Genomic DNA, 27,695 nt, shown 5'->3' with positions numbered 1-27,695 from the left:
TTGTCACACGAAGTTGTGTGCTTTCAGTTGCTTGATTTCGAGACCTCAAATTCTAAATCTGAGGTCTCGAAATCATAGTCGTGGAAAATGATTTCTTTCTAAAAAAAAAATACATTACTTCAGAGGGAGCCGTTTCTCACAATGTTTTGTACTATCAACAGCTCCTCATTACTTAATACCAAGTAAGGTTTATGCTAATAGTTATTTTGAGTAATTACCAATAGTGTCCACTGCCTTTAAACCGGAGCAAACTTTCCACAAAAGCTGCCTAAGCAGAGCTAACATTTTCTGCTAAGCAAATACGAGCAGGATACCAGTCACTTATGTTATATGTACAATGGCATGCTGGCCGGTAGTCCTAATCTAGTAAGCATCATTTCGTTTTGCTTAGCTGTCATTCTTCAATGTTACATCAGTAGCCGATAGCCAAATCCCTAGCCAAAGCCGCATTTTCAGGTCATAACCTATTCACTTTTCCTTGCAAGAGACACATGTTGTAGCCATTATTGTTTCGTTTATCGAGTTCGACTCGGCACCATAGTGAGGCCGAAAGAACACCAATAGTCAGGTCCCTTCGGAGGAAATACGCGCTAGCGTTGTAGTTACCATTCTGTAGTCAGGGACTCCAACATATGACGCATAACTGTCTCCAAAATAGTCTTCACTAAAACCCTTATCACATCGTGACGTCATCGTACAAATACAGACACCCTAGCCACAAACGTTGGAATTGGATCATTAACCGCCTTTTGCTCTACATCCCCAATGATCTAGCAATCAGGTAGCTAGTCACGTGACACGATAATGAATTAGTTAGTGTGTTAAGGTCCTTGCGGTGTGTATGTGTATACATAGGCCCTATTTGTCAGCAGTTAAGTGGGTCCACATCGGGGTTTATGGACAGTCAAACTACTACTAGGATTCAATAAATCCTTGCCAAGCTCTTTTTATTGACTAAGGGGTAAGTTTCCTTATGTGGTTATTCGAACCACCTTTAAAACATTAAGAAAGCATTTTGAGGTGTTACTCTCTTCCCCCTTCAAGGTATCAAGGCCAACTACACAACGTATCTAAAGCTAGTGACTATATTTAAGGTAGCTACACGAACTCGGATTAAGAAATCAAAACTGAAGTAAAAACTTGCTGAGTTTTATTTCATAAAATGATGTTTTAATCAAACCATAGGACAAGGAACGATCATACTTACCCCTGAGAAGAACGTAAACGTTTTCGTTTTGCAGAGTGTAACGCACGAATCAAGTATTAGAATTTAGAAAGACCTTCTTAGTTTGTGATAGTTTTTAGCGTCGAAATCAGTTTGGGGCAAATAGATGATTAAGTTTGATTTTGACGACAACGGATCATCCAGGGGATCATCGAGGGAGGATTCGAAATAATCATCAACGTCAAGGTAAGTTTTAGGACAGAGTATTGTGACAGCGAAGTAAGTTACATTGTTCTGTTTCATTCAGTATTACTATAGTCACTGTGAACTAGCTGATCTACTATGAATTTTCCTTTTGATTTTATAAAGCAGTGAACACGAAATTCCTTATTTTGTTTATAAACAGTTGGGTAGAAAATTGTTCCATTTATTATTATGAACTATTCTGTAAACTTTTGCGTGCTTAAATAATAATATGAGTGTAAAATATAGCTTTACACCAATTCATAAATTATGAGCTTGAAAAGAACAACACATATTATTGCAATTATCTGATATTTTGCACAAAATTGTACACGCAGATGGTCTTTACAACACTACATGCTACAATGCCACAACATGTTACTCGTTCACTTTTTTTCCCCGTGTAGTCCACAACCCACATGCCGTGGATCGACGCGTATGACGGGGCAAAGTTGTTGAACGTTCACGGTACTATCTGAACCGTGACAGTAATCACTGCCACATAAAAACCCATAGCACTGCGTTTGCCGTGGTGCCGTTGTGTAAAATCCCGAAGTCTTACTGACATGTTGGTGAAACAAATCTTCACAACAACTGAATATGGGAAGTAGGTAAATAGTACCTTCTTAGATCCAATGTGGGAATTGGTAATCAATATTATACTGAAACTGGGCAAGACGTTCAAGTTGAGCTACAAGGGTTTAGTTTTATGGATTAACAACTCTAACTTCATGAAACAAAAACGCCCTTATAAGTTATGTCTGACGGATAGTGAAAAGCACCAGAGTGTTCACTGTGGCAAAATTTACTAAATCGCGTTTAGGGTGGTGTACACAATTGAAAACATGGGTGACGTCACAAGAGGGACGGAATTATAATCAGAGTGTTTTAAATTAACACCAATATATTTTGTCTTGGTAGAAATAAGTGTTATTTTAAACACCCCAACGATTAAAATTGTGAGTTTTTTTATATACTATTTTTGACAACACCATGGTGTCAATTTTAACACCCAAGTGGACCGATATTGCGCATGGAAACGTATTCAGGTAATGTCATGGAACCCTTTCTTTTACCATTTTCCTATTGTGAACAAGGCTCTAGATCTTAAAGGCAGTGGACATTTTTGGTAATTGTCAAAGACTAGCCTTCACAGTTGGTGTATCTCAACATATGCATAAAATAACAAACATGTGAAAATTTGAGCTCAATCGGTCATCAAACTTGCGAGATAATAATAAAAGGAAAAAACACCCTTGTCACACCAAATTGTGTGCGTTTAGATGGTTGATTTCGAGACCTCAAGTTCTAAATCTGAGGTCTCGAAATCAAATTTGTGGAAAATTACTTCTTTCTCGAAAACTATGGTACTTCAGAGGGAGCCGTTTCTCACAATGTTTTGAACCATCAACAAAGGTTTTATGCTAATAATTATTTTGAGTAATTACCAATAGTGTCCACTGCCTTTAAGTATCAGTTATTTGTTAGGCAAACATTGAACAATTTGATAAATTTCACCTATTTGTTTGCAATTATATCGCACGTTTTGTCATGTTCGAGTTTCAATCGATAAACAAATATCCCTCCCCTCCGTCGATTGGTTTGAGCAGCAATGGATAACCAAATATTTCCCTTCCACTTTTCGGCTGGGTTACGTTTGGGCACGCAACAGGGGATATACAATTCTATCCCCTTTTCCTTTCGGCTGGTTTTGTGTATCAGATTCTTACTTTGTTCTCACATAAATATTCGATGGAGAAAAACAGCACAACTTCAAGTTGCTTTGTACTACCAAAAGTAAAAAATGAAAAATTGTAGTTAAAAATAAACTTGAGAAAATAGAATTAGCTGTTGCAAACAACTTACCAACCAAATGGACCGAGAGTATAAATGCAAAAAAAAGTTAATGGCCTGACGTTTCGACCCTAGCAGAGTCTTTCTCGATACAACAGGTTTATTTCTAGGTACAGCAGTATAATTTGTTTAAAGTGCAGAAATCTAAACCAAATTACAAACCATCTTTAAACAAAATAAAACAATCTTAAATTAATCTCAAGTGAAAACAGGTCAAACCTGCAAGTGTTGTTGAACACCTTCTTACGATACAATAACATAAATAACCACGATGGCTTTTGTAGGCTTAGTCTCTTTAACTCGCAGCCCAAACGCATAAATTGTCCTCATAGCCGTAACGCGGCAACTTAACGGCCATCTATCTCGAATAAACGTCAAGTTATTTTATGCTGGTTACGAGATTTAAGGAAAATGTACGCCAAGTGTCGTCTTCGGCAGTAACGTCGGTAACTCACTAGCAATAACTAGGATGGATGTAGTGTTCCGTACTCAACAATGAAATTATGGTTATTAGAGTTTGTCTATCAAGTGATTTATGCAAATGCCGAATGTAGTTTATTAATGATATTATTAGAATACTTGACAGGGTTGATCTCCCTCTGTGGCTGTTTTGACAAGTCATCAGGTTTAAACCAGTTTAAAGCCATTGGACACTTTCGTTAAACAGTATTGTCCAAAGGCCCACACTTCGTGTATCACAACTTATACATAAAATAACAAACCTGTGGAAATTTAGGCTCAATCGGTCATCGGAGTCGGGAGAAAATAACGGGAAACCCTCCCTTGTTTCCGCACGTTTCGCCGTGTCATGACATGTGTTTTAAATAAATCCGCAATTCTCGATAACGAGAATTGACAATTGTTTTAATGTTTTCTCAAAAAGTAAAGCATTTCATGTAATAATTTTTCAAGAGAAGTCTTTCACCATTACCTTCTGTAAACCCTGTAAGTTATTTGTGAATCTGTGAACTTTTTTTTTTCTGTTCCGAAAGCGTATAATGGCTTTAAAACAAACTTTAAAACATATCATGTTAATGAAGTGTTTGCATAAAGTTGTTTTCTTGTTTTTGTTAGCTGTATCCCAATAATATGTTGTACGTTCCATACATTATTTACTTGTTGTATAATAGTGTCATGAGCACATTTAGTGGATTTATGTGTCTTATAAAATTTCACTATCATTGTTTTTCTAGTAATAATTATTATTATTTTTTTCAAGGCTAAGTGTATCTTAGTGCCCCTTTAATACATTACTTCATTTTTTTTGGTATGAATTTGTCCTACAGGTGCTGTTAAGATGTTTTTTTCCCGACAGTAATACAATTAAATTTATGTTATGTAATGCAATATGAACACAAATAAAAGTCTTATAAATAGATGGCAAAATATTAGTGAACCACTATAATTTTCTGAAGCACTTCTTTTAAAATCCCCTCGAAAAATTTACTGAATTTATTATTTTTAACAAAATTACCGTCCCTTGAATTGCTCTTCTCTTGTGACGAGTGATTGACAAATCACTGATGGTATAACACCGATAAACCTAAAAATATTATCAAAATATTGTTGCCATATTTTTAGCTACCACTAAATTAACAGAATATTTTTCACAGTAGGCATATTGAACGACCAAACTGTGAAGTTTCAAATGAATTTTAAAATCTGTAGACAACTGAAATCTACATGAAGCATTATTTAAAGACTCCTTCATCAATAAATATTTTGTTTTGATAAGGATGAGCACTTTGATTGAAAACTCGAATAGTTGTGGTTTTGTTTGAGACATGTGGCATTAAAAATATTAGTTTATACATTTGTTTTTACCGGTTATACATGTAAGTAAGCGAACTTTGATTTTTAAAATGAATTAAAAATGTACCATGACCATGCTTTGTATACAAATGAAATATACATTCAAAAATATTTAAAGACAACCTGATATTGTTTTATTGCAAAACAAAATATTTGATAAGGCTGGACTACTTGATTGAAGACTTTGAATGATATTGTATGGTTTTATTTCAGGCATAACATTTGTGACAGTCACAAAATGCCATTTAACCACCACACGACGAAACAAAACATTAAATAGCAAGCAAACATTATAGTCGGTAGTCGTTTAAAACGGTCCAGTAAAAACCTTGAAATAATTATAATAATATTCCAAACATGTTACCATGGAAACGCAAGAGGAAACCAAAAGCAGAGATTTGCCTTAAAACAGAAGAAAAAAAATGGAATTGGCTGTCAGTTCTGACGACACCCTGTCCCGTTGATGAAACGCACCATACAAGGCTAAAAACATAAATATCAATTTGTTGCGTGTGGTCGAGAAATACATCTTCCCCCAAAGCTCTGGTCTCGGGTTTAGTAGATAGCCAGATTGATTACTCCCAAAACTCAGCGAGATAATTTTAATGGATTGACACCAAAAACCCCGTCTCTCAATTCCTCTCTCTGAAATTTCATTAAGATGATTACACATTCTATAAGCTAGTTTCCCTTTGTGTGATAGAAACACAAACATGTACATGTATTATGAATTGCTTCATCAAATTGTGGTGGGGGGGGGGGGTGTAGAGTCATCAAGTGTCTAATGATTTGAGATGGTGTTTCCGTAACATAATCGGGAAGAATTAAGCACTTCAATAGAGCTACTCAGACGACAGGGCAGTTGTTATAACAATCAGTCTGTGGATGAACTATAAAACTGAGATATATAGAGAAAAGGATGAAAGTACTTTTTGGTGTACATCCATTGACAATATTTATAAAGGGCATTGTGCGTTGTCTTTACTTTAGTTAAGTTAACTAGAAATTTATTATTTGAGAATCGTTTATGAAACAATTAATGAACAAATTCAACTGATTACCTTGGATTTGGATCGTCCCATTATCTTAACTTTCCTTTGTTTTTGAAGTGAGAGTAGGGCTAGTGTAGGATGTTTTTATGTCATCAAACAAAAATACTTCAGATTTGTATTTGTAAACAATGTTTACCCTTGTGTCTAGAAGATCACGTGACTGATAATCATTGACCAGGGATTACAAGTACAACCTCGGGAGACACGATGGTCGTCAACAAATCCATTATAGATAACAAAATATGAAATAGATCTATGCTAAGCATCAAACTGCCCCAAGAATCGATGTAGCATGACATTTGTTTATGTTGTTGCCCGTTTTGAGATTTTGTTTACATTTTCTTTTGTTTCCAGTTTTTTTTTATGAGTTATTATAGCATGCCTAGTAATCTATAATTGCCAAACTGTATAATTACTACAAGCAATGGGAATTAGCATAATTTGTTCTAATGTAGAAATAGATAATTTCACAGGGTACAGATCATATTCGAGTATAGCAATCAGTATATTATGGAGCGCCACTGCAAGGCAAAATCACATTATTTAATAAGCGTAATGATGCACCTGTTGTATTTCTCATAAGTTTCATCAATATCTGTAAATTAACTTGAAATTAAAATTTGTCAAATCTGTTTTAAACGAAATGGAAATACATTAACATAAATAAACAAACAATTTGTACACCAGTGCAGGTTCTAAAAAAACATATCATGCACTGAAAAACAGGTCCTCTTTTTCAAGACTGTGGAAATGTCATCTTCCAACACGTAAACAGCAATATAATTTTAGGAACTGGAGCGGAAAAATGTGGTCAAAAATAACTTTTCACTCGTAATGGCTCCATAAATATCGCTCTCTTAAAATTCCTGTCGCATTTTCCGCGGGGGTGTTTGAACCGAAATCTGAGCTTGGCATTAAAATACACCGTTCTTGTTCCTCGGGATATTCAAGAAGAAGAGTTTCCAAAACATGAGGTGTTACTTTTGAGGACATTTTGGAAACTCTCACGTAACGTTAGCCAAGGATTAATTTTGTCCTTGTCGAAACTGCTGATTTATTCTTGAAAAACCTTAGCGATGGGGTTGGTAGTTTATTGGATGGTATAAACACGTTCCGATTCGGTGCGTAACTCGCCGTAATTTTTTGCATTGGGTGGGGATTTATCTTTCCTGTAAGACAATCAGATTTGGGTAGATGTGTTCTCTTTGTTTTTGATAGGGAGCTATGATTTAATATCCTCTGTATAATTGCAAGTCTAACTTGAGTTTAAAAAGACAAGTTAAAAAATTGTTAGGGAAGGCAATAATTTTTTTTTTTTTTTTTTTTTTTCAAGTGTTACAAGGGAGGTTTTTTTTTTTTACAGAGGCAGAGCACGTCGGCAAGTTTTATCTATTTTTAATTTCTTATTTTATCAATTCCGGCTGTAAAAACAATGCAATACAGAAACAAAAATCAACATATCATTGTACTGAGAAGAACAATCCCGTAAAGAAAAACAGTGGCATTATGTCAAAAATAAACAGTAACCTAGGGATTGCCCCAAAAGCGAACTGAACCACTGAACCAAGTTAAGTATGAGATGAAACTGATTGACACCTCCAGTTTTCACGAAGCCCAATATTTCCCTCCAAATACTGACACAACATAATCCCAAGATAGTTAGAAACTCATGGTCCTACTGCGTAACCTTCATGAATTGCATTGCTAAGCCACCAACACGTGTTCCATACCTAACTAAGTTCCCTTTTAGACTATAAGGAGGTTTGTTTTGTCTTTGCATTCTTCCCTGTGTTCTTCTGGTAATTACTCAAAATAATTATTAGAATAAAACCTTACTTGGTAACGAGTAATGGGGAGAGGTTGGTGGTATAAAACATTGTGAGAAACGGCTCCATCTGAAGTGCCATAGTTTTCGAGAAAGAAGTAATTTTCCACGAATTTGATTTCGAGACCTCAGATTTAAAACTTGAGGTCTCGAAATCAACCATCTGAACGCACACAACTGCGTGTGACAAGGGTGTTTTTTTCTTTCTGTATTATCTCGGAACTTCGACGACCAATTTAGCTCAAATTTTCACAAGTTTGTTATGTTATGCATTATGTTGAGATACGCCAATTACCATAGTGTCTAGTAAAATGTCGAAGGTAAACGGTCACCCACCTCTGGAAATGTATCCCCTATATAAGCATGTCCCCCTGCCATACACCGCAAGAACTGGGGTGTTAAAATTGACACCATGTGTGTTGCCGCGTATTGGTACCAATACAAGGATCAAAAGTTTCATTACAGGCTGTTCAAATAACACTGATTTCTCCCAACCCAATTACGCTGGTGTTAATCATTTTAGTTCCCTCTTGGGTATCTATAGGCCTATTTTTAACACCGGTGTTTTCAGGGGAGGCCCCTAACCATTAGTACCACGTCACTAGTTCCACAAGACTGGTGCCCGTTAGCAAATTAACAGTCAACATCATTTCATTTAAGTCACTATACCCTTCGTGAAGAGACAATAGCACATGTAATTTAAAAAAAAAAAAAAAATTGCCTCGCCCTTATAAACAAGCATTCCAACATGATTTGATTTAAAATAAAGTAAAAACAATGGTTAAAAAAAACAAAAAAACAACAACAACAAGATTTGCATAATATAATTCCAGAATAATAAGCCGAATTAAGGCACACAATGGCACCCATTTATAACGCTAAAAGTCACATCACTGTTTCATAACACATAATTGAGGCTTTCCTTCTGTATCAAGTCCCTTTTTTATTTTTATTTTTTTAAACCCTCGTCTCTCGCTGGTGTCAATTACAAGAGAAACAAAGATAACTCGAATTGAAGCGACTGCAAAACATAATGCTGTGCTCCCAAGAGAGGGCCAGTGGCCAGTAAGAATGGCTGGATAATTTGTGTAGAGCTCCGTAAATCCATCTAGTGCCGGAGGCAGAATAACACTCGACGGGTTGCTAACGATACTTTGACGGTACTTATCTCACTCTAGGCTCGGTGGATCAGTTCGGGCTTTTCGATGTCAGCAAGAGGTCTCTTTGTGGGCAAATTGTTTTGTGATAATCAGATTATATCGATAATTGACATAACCAAGACGTGTAAAGGTTGCTTGTTGAATGTTTCTTGTTGTCTGTGGAAATAGACAATGGTTTGACATTCCTTACATTTATTTCCGAAAACAGATCTTTGTCAGGCTGTTTTGGCAATTTTGTGTAACTCTTATGTAATTAGGGAATTTATATCTGGCAGGGCTGGTTCATGCGTGACAATTAGAAAAAAATTCTTCAAATTTTAAAGGAAATATGCCTTTTGAACCAACAAAATAACTTATTGCAAACAGTTCAAACACAAGCAAAAAAATATGTCAGCGAAGATTTTTTTAAACAAAAATAACACAAAATGGAAGTTTAAACAATTTTTAACGTGAGGTTAATGGAGACGTAACTTTTCCCCCACATAAATTATTACTCTATCAACCACTGAAAAACGAGTGCTTCACAAAACTGAATTTGACCTTGAAGACCCTCTTTAATTAACGTTAACTTTTATAATCACATTATATTTTTAACCAATATTTTACAACATTTTGAAGGCATTTATTCATGGGTCTTGACAAAAAGGAAAATAAGCGGAGCATAAACACGCCACCCTGAAGCAAACTATGAAATATTACATCAAGAAACGCTCAAAGGCCTAGCCTGCATTCGTGATAAACACCCATCTCTACGACAATATTGTGACAACGGCGACCATGACAACAATACCCCACAAACGACAATGACTTTCCACGACATTGCTGATGACATCGGCAAAAAAAAAAACAAAAACAACGACAGCATCTGCAAGCCATCAACTCGTTTTAAATCTGACCCAGGCTTACAACAATCTACGGAGATACCATGTGGAATGACGCAGCTACGTAAGGTGATTCCAAACCCTAAATATTTAGCATCATTCAAATCGCGTCTGACCTACATCTACCAAACCATCAAATTACTCCAAGACGTAGGGTTAGTAACAAAGGTTAAAAACATAAGTTTCAAAATGTCGGACATAAATCACAACCCTACTACGAGTTTTCTCTCTGAGTCTGAGTCTGTCCTCCCAGAGACCACTGCCGTCTCTTTGAGTAAACTTAAAGAAAGTCACGTAGATTTTGTCTTGACGAATCATCATAAATAAAGAAGGACTTATTCCCGATAGAGGGACACTCTGGACATTCTTGGTTTTACGTTTCCTTGACAATAATTCCCTCCAACAATCAAAGGTCGATGGGAACAGTGCGAAAGCATATGTTTGGGTTTTTGTCTTGGGAAACGAGAATTATCAATTGTCAGAAATGGGTGTCGTGTTATTGTTTGGGCAGACCTGTGTGGCTGTGGTGGTCTGATGTAGAAGTTGATTTATGTACGGGTGTGTATAATCCATATGGACTTTGGGTTTTTAATAAACGAAAAATTATGTCAAGTTTGAATACCTGGAATAGCTTCGTTTATTAAATGGAAAAGTAGGCCATAAATGCTAAACCAATAACTTGATTATGTTTCATTTGTTTGGCTTATGTTGGCTCTTTTCATTGTACCGGTGTTTTTTTTGTTTCTTCTAAATTTGTCGAATCGATTATTATGTAAACAAAAAGAAGAACACAATCCGAATGAAAACAGTTCAAACGAATTTCCTTCTTTCCTATGTGCTGCTGTATATAACTCGACATATTGGCGTGGTTATTGCCAGTAAATTGAATATTTTTCAAATCTGTGATAATTTCTTCGATTAAGGATGGTTGAATCAAATTCATTCAGAGTCATCATCCTATTATAGATTATACAGAAAATAAATCTGAAAAAATATTTCACAACTTCAAAAATTATGGATCTATATAAAACCATTTGTGTACATTACCTTAATCATGTTCTGTGTTTTACAGATAATATTATGATCGCAATGACGAGATGCAAAATCCAGTAATTTGAACGGCCATAATTTGTATTGTTGCAAAATGTCACCTTTCTGTAAGGTAGAGGTCTTTAATATCACCTTTGGGATTCCTTAAGATCCAAAGGTTACGTGATGGTTACCAAACCGAATTGTTCTGCTTTGTGATCATGTACAACATATGAATACGATTTAGTATGTACAAACTGTATGTGTTTACAACTTAATTCCATTCGTTCATTATTAATATTGTTTATTAAATTTTGAATAAAATAGTTTACAAGAATAATATCTGAACTAACTTGACATATTAATCAGACAGAGGGACAGATTGAAAGACATAGAAAGACGAGTTCGTTTTTTACGTGATTGCAATACTTTCATGTTTTTTTGTGTGCTCATTATTCGTCACAGTGCTGTCTTGACGAAGGGTTGAATCCCTCCAACCTTAATGTACAGTCAATGATTTGTTGCTGGCTAAACGAGCAGAGCTCCCCCCCCAATCATTGATACATGAGTTCAGTTATTGATTCGCGATGCTTTATGTTTGTACATGCAGCCACATAAATGGAAATGTGTAGTTGGAAACGTGGTATCCTTTTCAATTGTTTACCCAGTGACCTTTTTGATTGAGCATACAAAGTTTACGTGGCTTCCGATTATGAAAATAACACGACTTAAAGGCAAAGCATGCCTTCGGTTTTTAAGCTTCTGATTGTTTTAATCCTAACAAAACTAACCTGTGAGAATTCATTTCAATTTCAGGGTCGCGTTTTTTGAGATGTTTCTCTAAATACTTTACACTATGTGTGGCTTCTAACCAAAGATTTGTATTGCCATAACTTTGATTACCAAACGTATACCGTCCCATTAAAAGCCAATCGGACACATGCTAATAAAAAGTACTACACAAAAAAATCCCACCAAAGTATTTCTTGCGATGATTCAATTCCTAATGAAATGAAAGAGCAACTTGCAACATGTGAATCAAACCGTTGTTAGTTTGTCACTGTATATCAACATTTGAAACTGAGCTCGGGTTTTATTTTATATTCATCCTTGTATGTTCCTGTACTGATAGGTTTACCTTAGCACCCCGTAATGGGTGGAGTTGGTGTATAAATAACATGTAGGTTCTGAAATTGTAAATTTTCCTTTCACTTGTGATAATGATGACGTAGTTGTGATGTGTATCATTAATCATGATGAACCACCATCACATGATATCATCAGGTGACATCATTGATCATGTGACTTCATAATGACTCTAGAATTGCATAATGATTTCGTTTTCTTTACGCACTTTCCCCAGGTAGCTCTCTGATTGGACAATCATTCTTGATCGTATACGGAAGCCCGCCATCTTGGGGCATACAAAGGCCGCTTCACTGTCGGCAGTAAATCCACAAATTCCTCCAGCCAGAAAAAGCCATAAAACGGGTAAAGCGAGGTCACAAATCAATCTCTCAAATGAGCCAATACTTTCTCAAGTCGCTGTTCGAGAAATATCAGCCTGGTGAGGCATGGTTTCCGAGTGGTTTCGAGCCCGTGGCTCCCGGTCGGAGCACGATTGTTGGGGAGTCTCCAGCCTCGGCCGGGTGGAGGTGTGGGAACGGCGTCTCCAGCGGGCCCTTCGGCTCCTACGATAGCTCCCCGTCATCCACGAACTGTCTACCCGGCACTGGGCTCAATACCCAGGCGTACTCTGCTCCTTACAGCTTCCAACCTTGCTCGTTTAACCAGAGTTACACACAGGCGGGATTCCAAAGTCAGTTCAATACTTACACGGGTGGCTACGCCACGGCGAACTACCACCACCAAGGGGGCTGGAGTCATGGAGACAAGGGGGTGTCAGGAGCAACAGGAGGGGTGTTGGAGGGTTCTTGCTACCCGCTCCAAATAACCAGAGTAACACAGTTAGAATCAGATAGACAACTTAGTAAAGACAGTAGCCATCATTCGTTAAAAGACAAAAGAACGGACTCAAATAATTCTACCACTTACAAAGGACCGGTGTATGGATGGATGAAAATTCCAGGTAAGTTATAAACAATATTAAAAACCTCATAACATATTGAAACCTATTGTTTGTAACATCAACTTATAGAGAAAGATTAACATATATTTAAACGAGAGAAACACGGTGCCCTTTTTGAACCACCTTTTAAGATTAAAATCAAATGTAAAAAACAAGAACATAAAAACATGAAGAAGACGAAAACAAAATGGGGATGAGATGGTGTATATTATAAATTAATAATACATTTTTAATTATTTCATTAAGCCCCTCCACTTCTCTTACATTGAATAAAATTAATGGACACATGATCCATCCTTTACCGTCAATTCACCGGGTGTCATTTATTTTATTGGTAAATTAATACTCGCATCAAACCTTCTTGTCCAGCCATCCTGGCAAAATATTTGTGTCAGTGCGATCTAATTACCGTTGAGTCGACCCAAATGAGAGCCAGCCGGTACGGGGGAAAAGGCTCCAAACCACGGCATGTGCATCTTGCATTGAATACCATCTTTTGGTGAACCAGGCCATGGCACTTACTGCACGTTTTACTGCATTGGTTTACAGCTCTAAGACCAGATGGTCGGGTAATATTTCGTTATTTGACGAGAACGGAATCCCCAGAACGCTTGTACGACAAACTTATAACAGTCAGCAAAATAAAAAAAAAAATATATGTGAAAATTAAGTTGAAAGAGCGATGCAGCGTAAAACAATATATTTCTAAACAAATCATCTTTACAATCTGATAATGCTTTCCGAAAAGTCTGAAACAATAACCCAATCATGCCAAACTTACTCCAATTTAGACTTGTCATTTTTAACACAATTGCAACATTTATAAAGAGATTGCATTATTGCTAATAATTGTACATGAATAATTAGCAATCCCACGAGAATTGCCTATCTTCTTAAAGCATCCCGGGGAACTATTTTAATTAAAACTTCGATCAAAGAAAATCGGTTTCTGAATTGTATCTTCAATAATTTATTTCAAAAGATTTAACTAAATTACTTTATAATCTGGTTTTAATGTTGGTCAATCTTTTAATAAATTATTTGAATCCACTTCTCCCACGAGCAACTGTAAAAAAAAAAAATGTTTTCTGTTCTTTGTGGTGTGGTGGCTTTTGGAGGTTTAATCTTTAATGACACTTGGGTGACAGTTTATACTTTGCTGTAATCCTCCAGTTGTGCTATTGTCATGTCTTTATGGAATGTATTGCTCTGTAATTTTGTTGATATATTTTGCCTCTTGCATTTTATGCATATTTTTGTAATGTGGGACAAATTTGCACTGTTTTTAATTTGTAAGTAATAAATGAATTGAATGGAATCAACATATAAATTAAAACTAAAACTAGGAGAGGATAACAGTACAATCTGCTCTAATAATGCTGTTATTTTTGTTTTACGATAAAATGATTGAACTGGACCCGAGTGACATAAATTGTCAGGAACGACTTTAGGGGTCAACTCCCACCTGGTGCAGGTCATCATGCAACCACATTTACCATTTTGACTGTAGCTTGTAAAACTTCATGAGTTTCGTTCCATACGATATCGCGGATTTGAAAGTTTTTATGGTATTTCGGTTTCATTTTTGGATAAATTAGAAACTTGTTCTTAAAGTTTAAGAGAATATTGTAACATTGTTTTTGGACGGGAATATTATTTTACATGAATCAACGGACATACCAAATATTATGACGAGTTCCTGTAACATAATGTCGAAACACGAAAGAATAAAGAAAACAAAATGGTTGTTTGAAAAGAAGGATATTTTGTAATTTCATCTTTGAACTTGCACTCATTATAAAAAAAATCGAGACAATAATATAGCGCATATGCAGGAGTCTCAAAGCCCATCAGAAAACAAAAAAACATTGAATTATATGAATCAAATTGTTACAAAGATGATTACAAAAAGTGGGTCTTTAGAAGTTCCCCGGGAATCATAAATCAGAGTAATGTTTGCTTGCATGAGCCAATTTATCCACTCTCTTCAAACTAGATCACACTTCAACTTTGGCAAAATTCTGCGCAAAATTTTTCAACAATCGGGCTCAACTAGTTTGATTTGTTTTTGTTATTTAAGACACCCAAGCTTTACATCAATTTAAATGTGACAAAAAATATCAAATACAGGAAATAACAAGAGGGGATCATCCAATATTCCTGGGTAAATTCTTGGATTTAGGCCCCTGGGAATTTTTCATCCTGTCTCCCCAAGGACAAACTAGCGTGGTTGTACCTCCCTTTGCTCTCGTTGTTGTAAAACGAAAACCCTGCGGCGCAATGTCACCTAATGAGCCAAAACTTGTTCAGAGTGTATTCGATACTAATAATACAACAATGGTTGAGGGCTGTGATGATACAATTTCCAGATAAAATTACTTAAAGGCAGTGGACACTATTGGTAATTACTCAAAATAATTATTAGCATAAAACCTTTCTTGGTGACGAGTAATGGGGAGAGGCTGATGGTATAAAACATTGTGAGAAACAGCTCCCTCTGAAGTGCCATAGTTTTCGAGAAAGAAGTAATTTTCCACGAATTCGATTTCGAGACCTCAGATTTAGAACTTGAGGTCTCGAAATCAACCATCTAAACGCACACAACTTCGTGAGACAAGGGTGTTTTCTTCTTTCATTATTATCTCGCAACTTTGATGACCGATTGAGCTCAAATGTTCACAGGTTTGTTATTTTATGCATATATTGAGATACACCAACTGAGAAGGCTAGTCTTTGACAATTACCAGTAGTGTCCACTGCCTTTAAAGGGAGACATTTCTTTTGGATTGAGCAAATTTAATTTAGTTTTTCAAATTCATTGAAAGACTTTTCCCTTCGTACAAGGACACGCTAAATGTTGTATCACGTTCGACTCCATGATGATGCTATGAGTCTTTTTGCAGGCTTTTTAGAATTAAGAAACACAACTGCTTATTTCCAGGAAACAGGCCAAGAACCGCATTCTTACAAGAAACATAACATAAAATGTTACACAATGTAGAGCAAGATTTATGTTCCGCGTCATAGTTTTTCCATATAATCAGAAAGAAGCCCAAAGTTCACAACTTATTTTTGTTTTATTCCAGGAACTACCAATATATTAGAACATTTCGGTGTTTTTTTTTCTGGCAATTTCAGACCAACGTTTAACGTTTAATCAGAAAGCAACATCTTTAATGCACTTTTTCAAAACCCATCATATAAATAGACGCGTTCTTGCGACCGCTTTTGAGTTGATACCCTTTTTAATTTTCCAATGAAAATACCGTCTTAGGTATATTATGAACAATTATTGTACATGACTTTCATTACATTGACAAACAAGGACAGCATAAAGACACCGTTTTGCAAATTGATAAGTATCGTTACTTTGTTTATATCATATTAACGTATTTACTGTATTTATTATAAATTAGGCACAAAGTTGTATAATTGACAGTTTTTGATGATACATTACATCGCTAAATAACCGTCCATTCGAATGGATATGGCACGTTAGCTCGGTATGTTACGCTAAATGAGCCGGTTAGTTCTGGCTGGTTTAAACTGAATAACAAAACACGTGTGTCAAACATCAACAGTGTCAAACACATGGTGAAACATTGGATAGTTTGGGGTTCAACATTATTCCAAATACTTCAAAGGATTAGAGAAATATACCACAAATTAAACGGTTTGTTGGTTTGCTGAAGTAAACAACACAATATGATTCTTTGTTTATCAACGGTTTTGTCTTGTAAGAAGACCCGGAAAGAAAGCTGAGAATCAATAGCTTCCTCCTCAATTGCGTTTTATCTTGTTTTAATGACAGAATAATTGTGTTACTTAAACCCATACCGACAGTTAAAATCACTTTGATAAGTCAGCGCAATCGATCCTTTGGCTCAAGCTGAATAAAAAAAAAAAGAGAGAGAAAAAAAAAAAAAAAATTCCGTTGTGTATTTCTCAAAAGCTATTATTTTTTTGCTCAGTAACTATACGCGCCAATATTGTATGTAAAAAGTAAGAAATTTCCAAGTGAAGTTGTTGTTTGTCGCTGTCAAAAAAAAAAAGGCACGAATCCCGAATAAAACTATAGTAAACCGGTAGTTTACAATAGTGATCTTCTGTTTGCAAATGTAGATTACAGTTTGAACGAGGTTTCTGACTCTTATCAGTCCAACAAAATATAAATAAAAACCAAAAATAAATCCAGCAACCTGCCTGCCTCTATAGATTGCAGCCCAGTATATAAATTATGACTCCAGGCAATGAATCTTGTGGAAGGTGGTATATTTATTGCTTGCAGTAAAACTCAAAATCCCTCCGAGAACACGATGTGTGAGGATGTGAATATTGCAATGGCGGTAACACCAAAGACATTACATGACGCAGTGGTAAACATTGGATGGTATCTACCTAGTGCAGGCTGGATTGGATTATTCTCTAGGTAAAATTATAGCAATAAAACATTTCAATAAATAAGCTCAGTATTTATTAAGTTATTAGCTTTTTGGGGATGTATTTTATTAAGTAATAAACTGGCTGTGTGTTGAATGTACAGCCAATGGGGAATGGGCTACAAGAAGATACTTTTAGCCAGGAGGTACTGTGACGAGGAGGTGGCAGGCCTCCTGCTCCGTTTTGCCAACTTTGGTTTGTGTTTCGCCTGTAAAATGTTGCTTCTAAAGCTAACCAAAAGGAATTTGTCACCATTTTGTCTTTGAGATTTTGCTCGTGAACACGTGAAAAAAAAGTCAAGGTAAGAGTAGCATCGTGGTATGATTGTAACTATGTTTAGTTTAGCCAGCCACAGCAGAGGGGGTGTTTGGCTGTGACGAAAAATGTCTTACCAAAATGATCTTTTGCATAACAAAAACCCCAAAGATATTTTAACTGGACCTTTTGATTAATATTATTTAAAGGTCTTTATTTCGTTATGTATTCTTGCATTTACTGGAAAGTTATTCAAGGAGAACTTATATGGGTATATTTAAATCCAAATGTCGACTCAAAACAATGTATTTTGGTGAGCATAAATTATCTCAGTGTATAGTGATAATTCAAACAAAAAATTAGTATCAAAGATTTCATAATTCAGTTGTATATTTTGCTGTTGATAATTAATTTGCCTGTAATGCTAAACGAATCAAACAAATGGCATGTTATTATCCTTATTAAGACTACTATTTTAGTGAAACAAAGGATTCTTAAAGGCAGTGGACACTATTGGTAATTACTCAAAATATTTCTTTGCATAAAAACTTACTTTGTAACGAGTGATGGGGAGCTGTTGATACAAACATTGTGAGAAACGTCTCCCTCTGAAGTAACATAGTTTTCGAGAAAGACGTAATTTTCCACGAATTTGATTTCGAGACCTCAGATTTAGAATTTGAGGTCTAGAAATCAAGCATCTGAAAGGACACAACTTCGTGTGGCAAGGGTGTTTTTTACTGTCAACTTCGATGACCAATTTAGCTCAAAAATTCACAGGTTTGTTACTTTATGCATATGTTGTGATACACTAAGTGAGAAGACTGGTCTTATAAGACAATATGACAACAAGTACAAAATGCTTAAATGATAAATTGTCAAAAGAGGAGAAACTTTGAAAAGAGGAAGGAATACTGTTTGAAACTCAAGCAACGGCAAACTTAAGATTGTTTAAAACACTCAACGTTGTTTTTTTATGGATAAAAACATCTGCATTTCTTTTATTGATGCCATGACTAATCGAAGTACAAGTATAATTCACTGGAGCAAGTTCGTTAACACACTCAGAAAATAAACAGGCGATTAAAGTAGAAATTCATTTTTTATTCTAAGATTTCCCAAGATAATTGACTAATTCTGTCTTCACCACGAAAGTTCGTAAATCAACTCGAAATCTTTTGAGAAAACCCGTGAACACATAATTTGGCCAGATTATAAAAGTTTCATACACATTTTTATACGCGTTTATCATTGAGGGTTAATTTGTTAAATTTGTGCTTGAGTAATTTTTAAAAACATTTTGTTATTAGTGCATTTAGTATGTCTGCTTATGTTGTTATCGTCTAATTTTGCTTTATAGAATAATTATATTTTGGGGCGGTGTGGAAGCAATTATGGTTCGCAAAATGTGTCTGTTGAATCGATTTGAGACACTTTATCATTATTCTTTGAATAGAGACTGAGGGTGTTACACTGGTAATGCATTATGCTACCCACTGTATAACAGATTACAAAAACCGCGTTAACTTGAATCTGATCAATTTAGAGGTGAAGATAGTTTACCCGCAGAGTTAACAAGAATATCTTCAAAACACATTATAATTCAACTCCAAAAAGAGCCTTGGTGCATGCGTCATATCCAAATCATAGCACTACCCATTCTACTCCTGCATATTTTTAGCATGATGAAATGACCATTTAGTAGCGTTTTACTAGGCCGTAAAAAGGTTACCGCAGACGGGGCACGGCGAAGGGTGATTTACGCCCGTTTCGTCGGCCCACACTCCGCGTTGTTAGTCATGTCAGTTCATGGTCACAGCGTTGGTTTTATAAAGAATGATGTTGAAAATTCAATGCTCATTCTAAATAACATCCAGTACGAATTAAGATGCCAAAAGCGGTTTTTATGTTAGTTATAGGACTAATGTTTATTATTTTGATGTGGATGAATTTCGAATGAGTGGAGCATCCACATTTTGCAGGCATGATATTATTCCTACTTTAGTCTGAATCTCAGCCAAAATGGTTATTTATTAATATGAAAATTATACAAAATCCTAATCAATGCACATGCAGGTTAGCCCTTGATCCACTTCTTTCATAGGATAACAAACAATGTCGTGCCTGATTTTGGTATGAACTACTGAGTTGAGTAATTGTTAGAAATGTTTTTGTTTTATGGATATTTTAGTTCCTAAAATCTTTGATCGGCAGGACGGCAAAATTTCTATAAGCTCCTCCAACTTATCCCTTCAATTGTGAATTATTTCAAAACTGGCAATATTTTGTAAACGAATGACTTCTTTCACACCGTTCAAACTTGCCGATAATCCATGATAAGTTTAAAATGAATCTTCAAAAAATTTGCTTACACTTTCAACTTTTCAACTTAAACCACATAACTTGTTTAAACCGCATCACCTGAAACTTGTGCTGATTTTTTTATATAGGCCTACCTGTATCCATTTGAGTCTTTCAAGTTGTTTTTGAATTGACAATTATTTCACTTAGGTAAGTAAAGGTTAAGTAACTTTTCATTTCGTAACTAAGCAGGAATCCTGTTTATGACCCAACGTTTGGAAAGTGGAGTTGTATTTCTCAGATATGTTCATATTTGTATCGGTTATGTTCGTCAAACCACAACCCTCATTGGACGAATTATTTGGGAAGTCTTCTGAGAAATTAAACAAATTGGCCATTTCGCGTTTTCTTTACTTTATGTTTACAAATTCATATAAATCAATCTCTTCTTGGATCAATTTCATAGAGCTGCTTAAGCAAAAAAAGTAGCTTAGCAATTCTATGCTTACAAAGTTACCAGCCAAACTACAATGTTACATGTACAATTCGTTACTAGTATCCTGCTCATATCTGCTGAGCAAAACATTGTTAAGCAGTATTTTCTGCTTAGCACGTCTATAAAATTGCTCGCTGTAATGAGTCCACTGGGGCAGTGTTTCAAAAGATTCAACCCTGGAATTCGTTGGTAACCCTGGAATTCGTTGGTAACCTTTCAGAAAACAAAACCAGCATAATCTTATAACCGAAAACAAAATAGAAACCCATAAGCAACGCGGTTCATCTCAATGGTTGATTTTATCTTGTTTACTTCAAAATTACCTAGTTTATTTTTTAGAGTCACTGTAGTTTTGGAAAATAATGTAACCGTTGGCGAATGTTTTAATTGCGTTCGCTGAACATATTTAAATACCTGAGATTTACATAATTAAGTGAGTTTTTGCCGTGTCTTTTATACTTTTTTTCTTCTATGTTGTGTCCTTGGGAAATTTAGCAACTACCAAAGGAATGGCATGGAGCCTAGTACTGACTGTAGGGTCAATATTTATCCGTAGTTAATCAAACCATGTGTATCGGCCTACAGTTTTCTTTTTAGTTTTCTGATCATTCAGATTGTGATATTCATTAAGAATATTTATATGAAGTCAGTTTTGACGTTTGTCTAATTATTGTTATAGAGGGCCCATTTCAGTTTCCCTCGAGTTTTCCCTCAATATCAAAACAATATTTATCCACCAGAAGTGAGTTAGCCCTCAAACAAACAAAAAAACCGATAAATTAGGGACATCGAATAACTTGGCCAATGTAAATCTCCCATCAACAAAAATGTGATAAAATTGGGACACTGTGCTAGAAAAAAAAAAAAACATCCCAAATCTAGGTTAGGGTCCGAGGTCTAAAGGAAGGGTCACTAATTCTAGTCTATTTATTGACCGCATCCCACTATGACCATCGTCCTCAAGAGGCTCATAAACATCTTTGTCGTCCTAGAACCCCTTCCCCCTTCAACGAAAAACCGTCACAAGAATGGGGCCACAAGGGAGTTCTTGAGGAACCTCAGAGGACCAATCAACGACCAAAAAAGCAGGTCATTTGTGGAGGAATATTGTGGGTAATTTACGAGGTGGGACGAGACTGAGAATTGAGAGGGTGAACTTGGCTGACCTGACGGTTATCATTGTTGGGCCTTAAGCAGCCGTAGAAATAAATATCGGTCGTGGAGGACCTGCTCTTTTTATTGAGATCTTGGTCTAAACTGGGTCTGGGTACTTTGGGGTGGAATGCAAATGTTTTCGGAGATTTCTTTCAAAGTAGAAAGTTGCTAAGAGTAATTCGATAAAACAATCTGGCTTTCAACTAACAAAAGAACGACTAGGGAAAGTTCATAAAAAAAAAAAAAAAAAAAAAAAAAAAAAATGGTTTTTGAGTTTCAGTTAACTCGAACAATAGTTTATGTTTTGTTAGGGGATTGTTTGCGTTCACATTGGGCTTATTTGTGTATACCACGGCAATCGAAATAGGCAATGTTGATGTGTGGGTTCTTTAAATGTTAATGTACGCCTCTTTGACAGTTTTCATTGATGAATATAATTCTTTGGGATATGGTATTGGTAGGAAGTTTCAAAAAGTTAAACAGTTCTAACCAATGTGAATTACTCTAATGGGACAATTTCATGGCTCTGCTTATTATCGGAATTATGTGCTCATAATGACAGAGAATGACATTAACCAATGTTTCGATGCTCTTTGTAACTTGATAATTAAAAACTACAACTGTTTTTATTCTGGGTTGGTGGATCATAATATACCTTAATTATGTCGCGGCCATTTTGATTTTCTCCAATTCAAACCAATGTAAAACCGAGGCTGGAATAAAAAACTGTCTGGTTCCTTTTTGTTACAATTGATACTATTACTCATTGCTTGTGTTGGATACAAGGAACATGACCGAGATGGTGTCGGCATGATGATGTCTATCGCGGCTGGTACACACCTCTGCAGCTGGGGTTGATTTCACAAAGAGTTAGGACTAGTCTTATTTCGAGTTAGGACGAGTTACTAGTCCTTACTTAGGACTAGCATTAAGTGTTTAATATCTCCTAGGACTAGTCCAAAGTTAGGACTAGTCCAAAGTTAGGACAAGTCCAAAGTTAGGGCTAGTCCAAAGTTAGGACTAGTCCAAAGTTAGGACTTGTCCAAAGTTAGGACTAGTCCAAAGTTAGGACAAGTCCAAAGTTAGGACTAGTCCAAAGTTAAGACAAGTCTAAAGTTAGGGCTAGTCCAAAGTTAGGACTAGTCCAAAGTCAGGACTTGTCCAAAGTTAGGACTAGTCCAAAGTTAGGGCTAGTCCAAAGTTAGGACTAGTCCAAAGTTAGGGCTAGTCCAAAGTTAGGACTAGTCCGAAGCCTAATTTAGGACTAGTGCTGAGTTCTATGTGAAACCGACCCTGGGTTCTCCTATACCCGTGTGGGGCTGCGTAGTGTTTGTCACCGGTCTGGTGACGATCAAGCTAGTTGCGTTTATCATAGAGACAAACATTACACATAACTTGGACTTAAGTTACATGTACAAACACGATCAGCTATGCTCTTATTATTAGTGTAGCTTGATAGAAATTAAAGGTGGTTTCTCTTTAGGAAAAAGGCTGACATTGTTCAGGACTTAAACTTTGTTACTGTGGAGTAATAAAAAAAAAAAAAAAAACAGGTTCACTTTCAATGTTGTTCTTTTAAGGGCAGAGAGAAAACAAGCTTTTGTAATTTCACTCGAAATTCACTGCCTTAAAAATCTCTACAATAATTAGCAAGACAAGATCTCAAAATAACCTAATCCACACAGCAAGTACACAATATGGTGTTACCGCAAACAATACACATTGATACGTGTTGAACGGGCTTTTACCATCTATATATTTTTGTATTCTCTGTAGCTATTCCAGTTTTTTAACTAGGGTTTATTCTCTGTGTTTTTTAATCATTGATTGATGGTTGTGTACAAATTCTGCATTTATTACATGTTTACTGTATTTTCTAATGGGTGTTTTAATTGTATTGATTTTAATATGTTTTCTATTAATTGTTCAGCGCCCAGGAGCATGTTTACATGGAAAGGCGCTATATAAATTTCCATTATTATTATTATTATTATTATTATTATTATTATTATTATTATTATTATTATTATTATTATTATTATTATTATTATTATTATTATTATTATTATTATTATTATTATTATTATTATTATTATTATTATTATTATTATTATTATTATTATTATTATTATTATTATTATTATTATTATTATTATTATTATTATTATTATTATTATTATTATTATTATTATTATTATTATTATTATTATTATTATTATTATTATTATTATTATTATTATTATTATTATTATTATTATTATTATTATTATTATTATTATTATTATTATTATTATTATTATTATTATTATTATTATTATTATTATTATTATTATTATTATTATTATTATTATTATTATTATTATTATTATTATTATTATTATTATTATTATTATTATTATTATTATTATTATTATTATTATTATTATTATTATTATTATTATTATTATTATCTATGACATGTGTCATATTTTTCATACAGCTAATAAGATGGCTGTCCCACGATATACCTCAACTGACGCCTCAACCTTATAAAGACGAATTAAAAATTCCCGCACAACTCTCCAAATCAGACTTGCTAAAAATCACCAAAAATATTGTTTTGAAAACGAGTCCAACAAACTGCTTGGTCATTTTATCTAGGATAACTGATAAAGATGGTTATTGTTTCGTCAACGATATGTTAGTCCATTGATGTAAGGTTTTACCAATTTAAGCCCCTTCCACACGAGAGCAATATAAGCAAGGAGCCCTTGCTTAAGTGTAGCGTGGTTGTAAAATGTTATAAAATAAATCTTGCTTAATAAACATTGCTACATTTTTACAATGTAAAATTGCTGTCGTGTGAATAGCGCTTTAGAAGCTTGAAGATGTCCAACGGTGTACCTTGCCTTTAAACGGAACCAACTGCTCTGTTTCCACTCTCTCCGCGTCAATAGTACAGGAAACATTATACAATGGTAGTGCGTATACTAATTGCGATTGATCATTTTACACTTATCTCCCCCAGGGACTCAGATGATCGGGACGGACAAGAAGAGAGGCAGACAGACGTATACTAGGTACCAGACTCTGGAACTCGAGAAAGAATTCCACTTCAACCGGTATTTGACACGCAAGAGACGCATTGAGATCGCACAGAGTGTCTGCCTTTCAGAGAGGCAGATTAAGATCTGGTTTCAGAACCGGAGGATGAAATGGAAGAAAGAGCAAACAAAGGATCCGTCCTCGTCTGCGGACTCCCCAGGGAAGACGCAGAATGGAGACAGGGATGAAGATGATGAGGATTTTGATGATGATGTCGATGATGAAGATGAAGATGGGTTGGAGAAAGAACGGTCGGATGAGGAGAGCAAGAAATGAAAATGATGATAAAAAGACACTAGAAGTATACAGAAAACTGAGGGTCGTCTGTTTTGTTGTATCTATACAGTCTTTCCCGCCCCAAAACTGTTCCCTATCAGTTTAGCGACGCCATCTTGGGAGCATCCTCGACACAGGAGGCCATATTATATTATATTGAGCGTGTAATAACCTACATGTCACGCGTGTGATTATTTCGCAAGATATATGGAGACTTTCCAATGGTCCCTTTTGCCAGACTACAATTGGCTGTGGGTAGAGTTTCGTTCGCAAGGGAGTTAGAGCTCTATAGCGAGAAATTCATTAGCTTTCAGCACGGGTTGTGTGGGAAGACCCCACAATACAATAAATGGGATGCAGCCTGGTTTTTAGTTTGCGAGGAGTCTGGCAGGCGCCATTTTGAAATGGAGGAAACGCTCAAATAAAGGGTATAATAATCATAAATGTAATTACATCTTGAATTATTTGCTGAAATTGTTACTGTTCACTTGAACACAATAATGGGAATGGTACCAGTCAGTAAAGTTGTTACATGTTTTCCTATTGTATAGAAAGAATAAACTTAGGATGTGTTAATAATTTCTGGTTAGATTGTGACCCCATCTCGTAAACAAAACAAACAATTCATGGTCAGGTTTCAAGTTGAAATGTTGTCAGCAAAATGATTCCCGGGTCATATAAACCCATCATTGATTTCAAAGTATTAGGGACGGATATAAAATGCATGTTTAAAGGCAGTGGACACTATTGGTAATTACTCAAAATAATTATCAGCATAAAACCTCACTTGGTAACGAGTAATGGGGAGAGGTTGATAGTATAAAACATTGTGAGAAACAGCTCCCTCTGAAGTAACGTAGTTTCCGAGAAAGAAGTAATTTGCCACGAATTTGATATCGAGACCTCAGAATTATATTTTGAGGTCTCGAAGTCAAGCATCTGAAAGCACACAACTTCGTGTGGTGTTTTTTCTTCCATTAATATCTCGCAACTTCGACGACCAATTGAGTTCAACAAATTTTCACAGGTTTGTTCTTTTGTGCACATGTTGAGATACACCAATTGAGAAACCTGGTCTTTGACAATTATCAAAGGTGTCCAGTGACTTTAACTGGCAATTTTTTTTTAATTTATCATGAGATCTCTTCAGAGAGTGGAAGGTCTGATTAGAGTCGATGGATACTCGACGTTTCAGTCAGATGGTGTGATTGTCTTCATGAATAAATTTTGATTATTTAAAATTGTGATAAATATTCTACCTATTCCTTGATACGAACAAATACATTTTAAATTCACCCTAGTGATCAAAATGTCGATATCTTAAATTTAAGTATCCCAAAGATGTATTAATTTAAGTTTATTTTGTACCATTCATATATTATTAATGGTTCATTGAAAAATAGAAAATATCGTAGTCCGAAGGCTAAAATGCCATTTAAAAGAAAAGGTATACACGTTTGGTAACCATCTTTAAAATAAAGGGCAATATAAACCTACCTGGTTAGAAGCATACAGCAACTTTAAATGGTATTGAGCATTTTGAAAATCATTTCATCTCGAAGTAATATGGTTACGGACTAAGGTATTAGTTTTTACTCCCCAAAAATTGAATTTGAGAAACGTAACTGACCATAATGTTTCTCAGCTTGTGTATCCCAATTGCGGATTATTCTTCCTGCGTGGACAAAACCGCTATGGATTTTCGGTGATATCTCAAACACGCTACCACATTTTGAAATGAAATTAGTTTTATTGTATATTTTCTATACATTCATATTCAAACAATCGAAAAACATGAACGAAAAACAATAATATTTAACAAACGACCACACCCAAATAAACATTTCCGAAATGATAAAGACTCCATTTTAAAATTTAGTCCAACTCTTTGCATGAAACTCAAACTTTGCTAAAACTGGCCTCCGTCGGTTTCAGATATTTGTTTTCAAACTTTTTGTTTAATAGAACTATCGATAAATTTAAAATTGACAGATGAAGATCACTTTTCATGCCACCCGTTTTAGATGAAACTCAAAACTATTTTATCGAAAATGAAACCAACATTAAGGCAATCCTTTGTCTTTGTTTGGTTGTTATGTGTATATTTTGTTGTAAGTAAGCCTTTCTGAAACCATTTTAGCTAAAACCCACCTTTCCTTCTCCTGAATGTGCTTTATGCATGGTGCTTTTGATATCATTAGAATTTATGTTCCAGAATTATGAAAATACTGGTTCAATATAAATATAAATCATTGATATTTGACATGCCTGATATATGATAAATTCAGTGACAGTAAACATTTATTAAACACAAACATTGCGTCAAGTGTCCTTCTTATACTATGAAGACTATTGTGTGAATCTTTACAAATATTTGTTGTTCGTTTTCATGTTTGTCGTTCTGTCTGTCTGTCTGTTGTTGTAGTTGTTGTTTGTGTTGTTGTTGTAGTTGTTGTTGATGTTGTAGTTAAATATGAGTGTCTGGCGTCAGTTGAGTTTCATAAGTCCTATACAATGATATTAGGGTGCTATTCACCAGTGAGCTAAAAAAATCGCTTATTTTGCCCATCAGTATCTA

General features: G+C 35.2%; 1 protein-coding gene across 4 annotated transcripts; it reads left to right on the top strand.

Moving 5' to 3' along the window:
* Positions 1 to 860: 860 nt before the first annotated feature.
* LOC139937624 (homeobox protein Hox-A6-like) lies at positions 861 to 27,433 on the top strand. Of its 4 annotated transcripts, XM_071932863.1 has the most exons (4): positions 884 to 961; positions 1,242 to 1,411; positions 12,385 to 13,110; positions 24,765 to 27,433. In XM_071932863.1, the coding sequence occupies exons 3-4, from the start codon at positions 12,543 to 12,545 to the stop codon at positions 25,115 to 25,117; spliced, it is 921 nt and encodes a 306-aa protein (XP_071788964.1). In that variant the 5' UTR covers positions 884 to 961; positions 1,242 to 1,411; positions 12,385 to 12,542; the 3' UTR covers positions 25,118 to 27,433. The 4 variants fall into 4 exon arrangements, with proteins under 4 accessions (XP_071788965.1, XP_071788963.1, XP_071788967.1 ...); XM_071932864.1 differs by having other exon boundaries at positions 861 to 1,411; positions 12,389 to 13,110; XM_071932862.1 differs by having other exon boundaries at positions 861 to 1,411.
* Positions 27,434 to 27,695: the final 262 nt, after the last annotated feature.

The sequence above is a fragment of the Asterias amurensis genome, chromosome 5 (genome assembly GCF_032118995.1).
Source record: "Asterias amurensis chromosome 5, ASM3211899v1".
In the NCBI taxonomy this organism is placed as follows: Eukaryota; Metazoa; Echinodermata; class Asteroidea; order Forcipulatida; family Asteriidae; genus Asterias; species Asterias amurensis.
This window is presented reverse-complemented; position numbering and strand designations above follow the sequence as displayed.

Bases quoted from the DNA above. Each gene is read 5' to 3' on its own strand.
- LOC139937624 (XM_071932864.1), top strand. From the start codon at position 12,543: ATGAGCCAATACTTTCTCAAGTCGCTGTTCGAGAAATATCAGCCTGGT. The intron at 13,111-24,764 runs GTAAGTTATAAA...TATCTCCCCCAG, and splicing joins TGGATGGATGAAAATTCCAG to GGACTCAGATGATCGGGACG.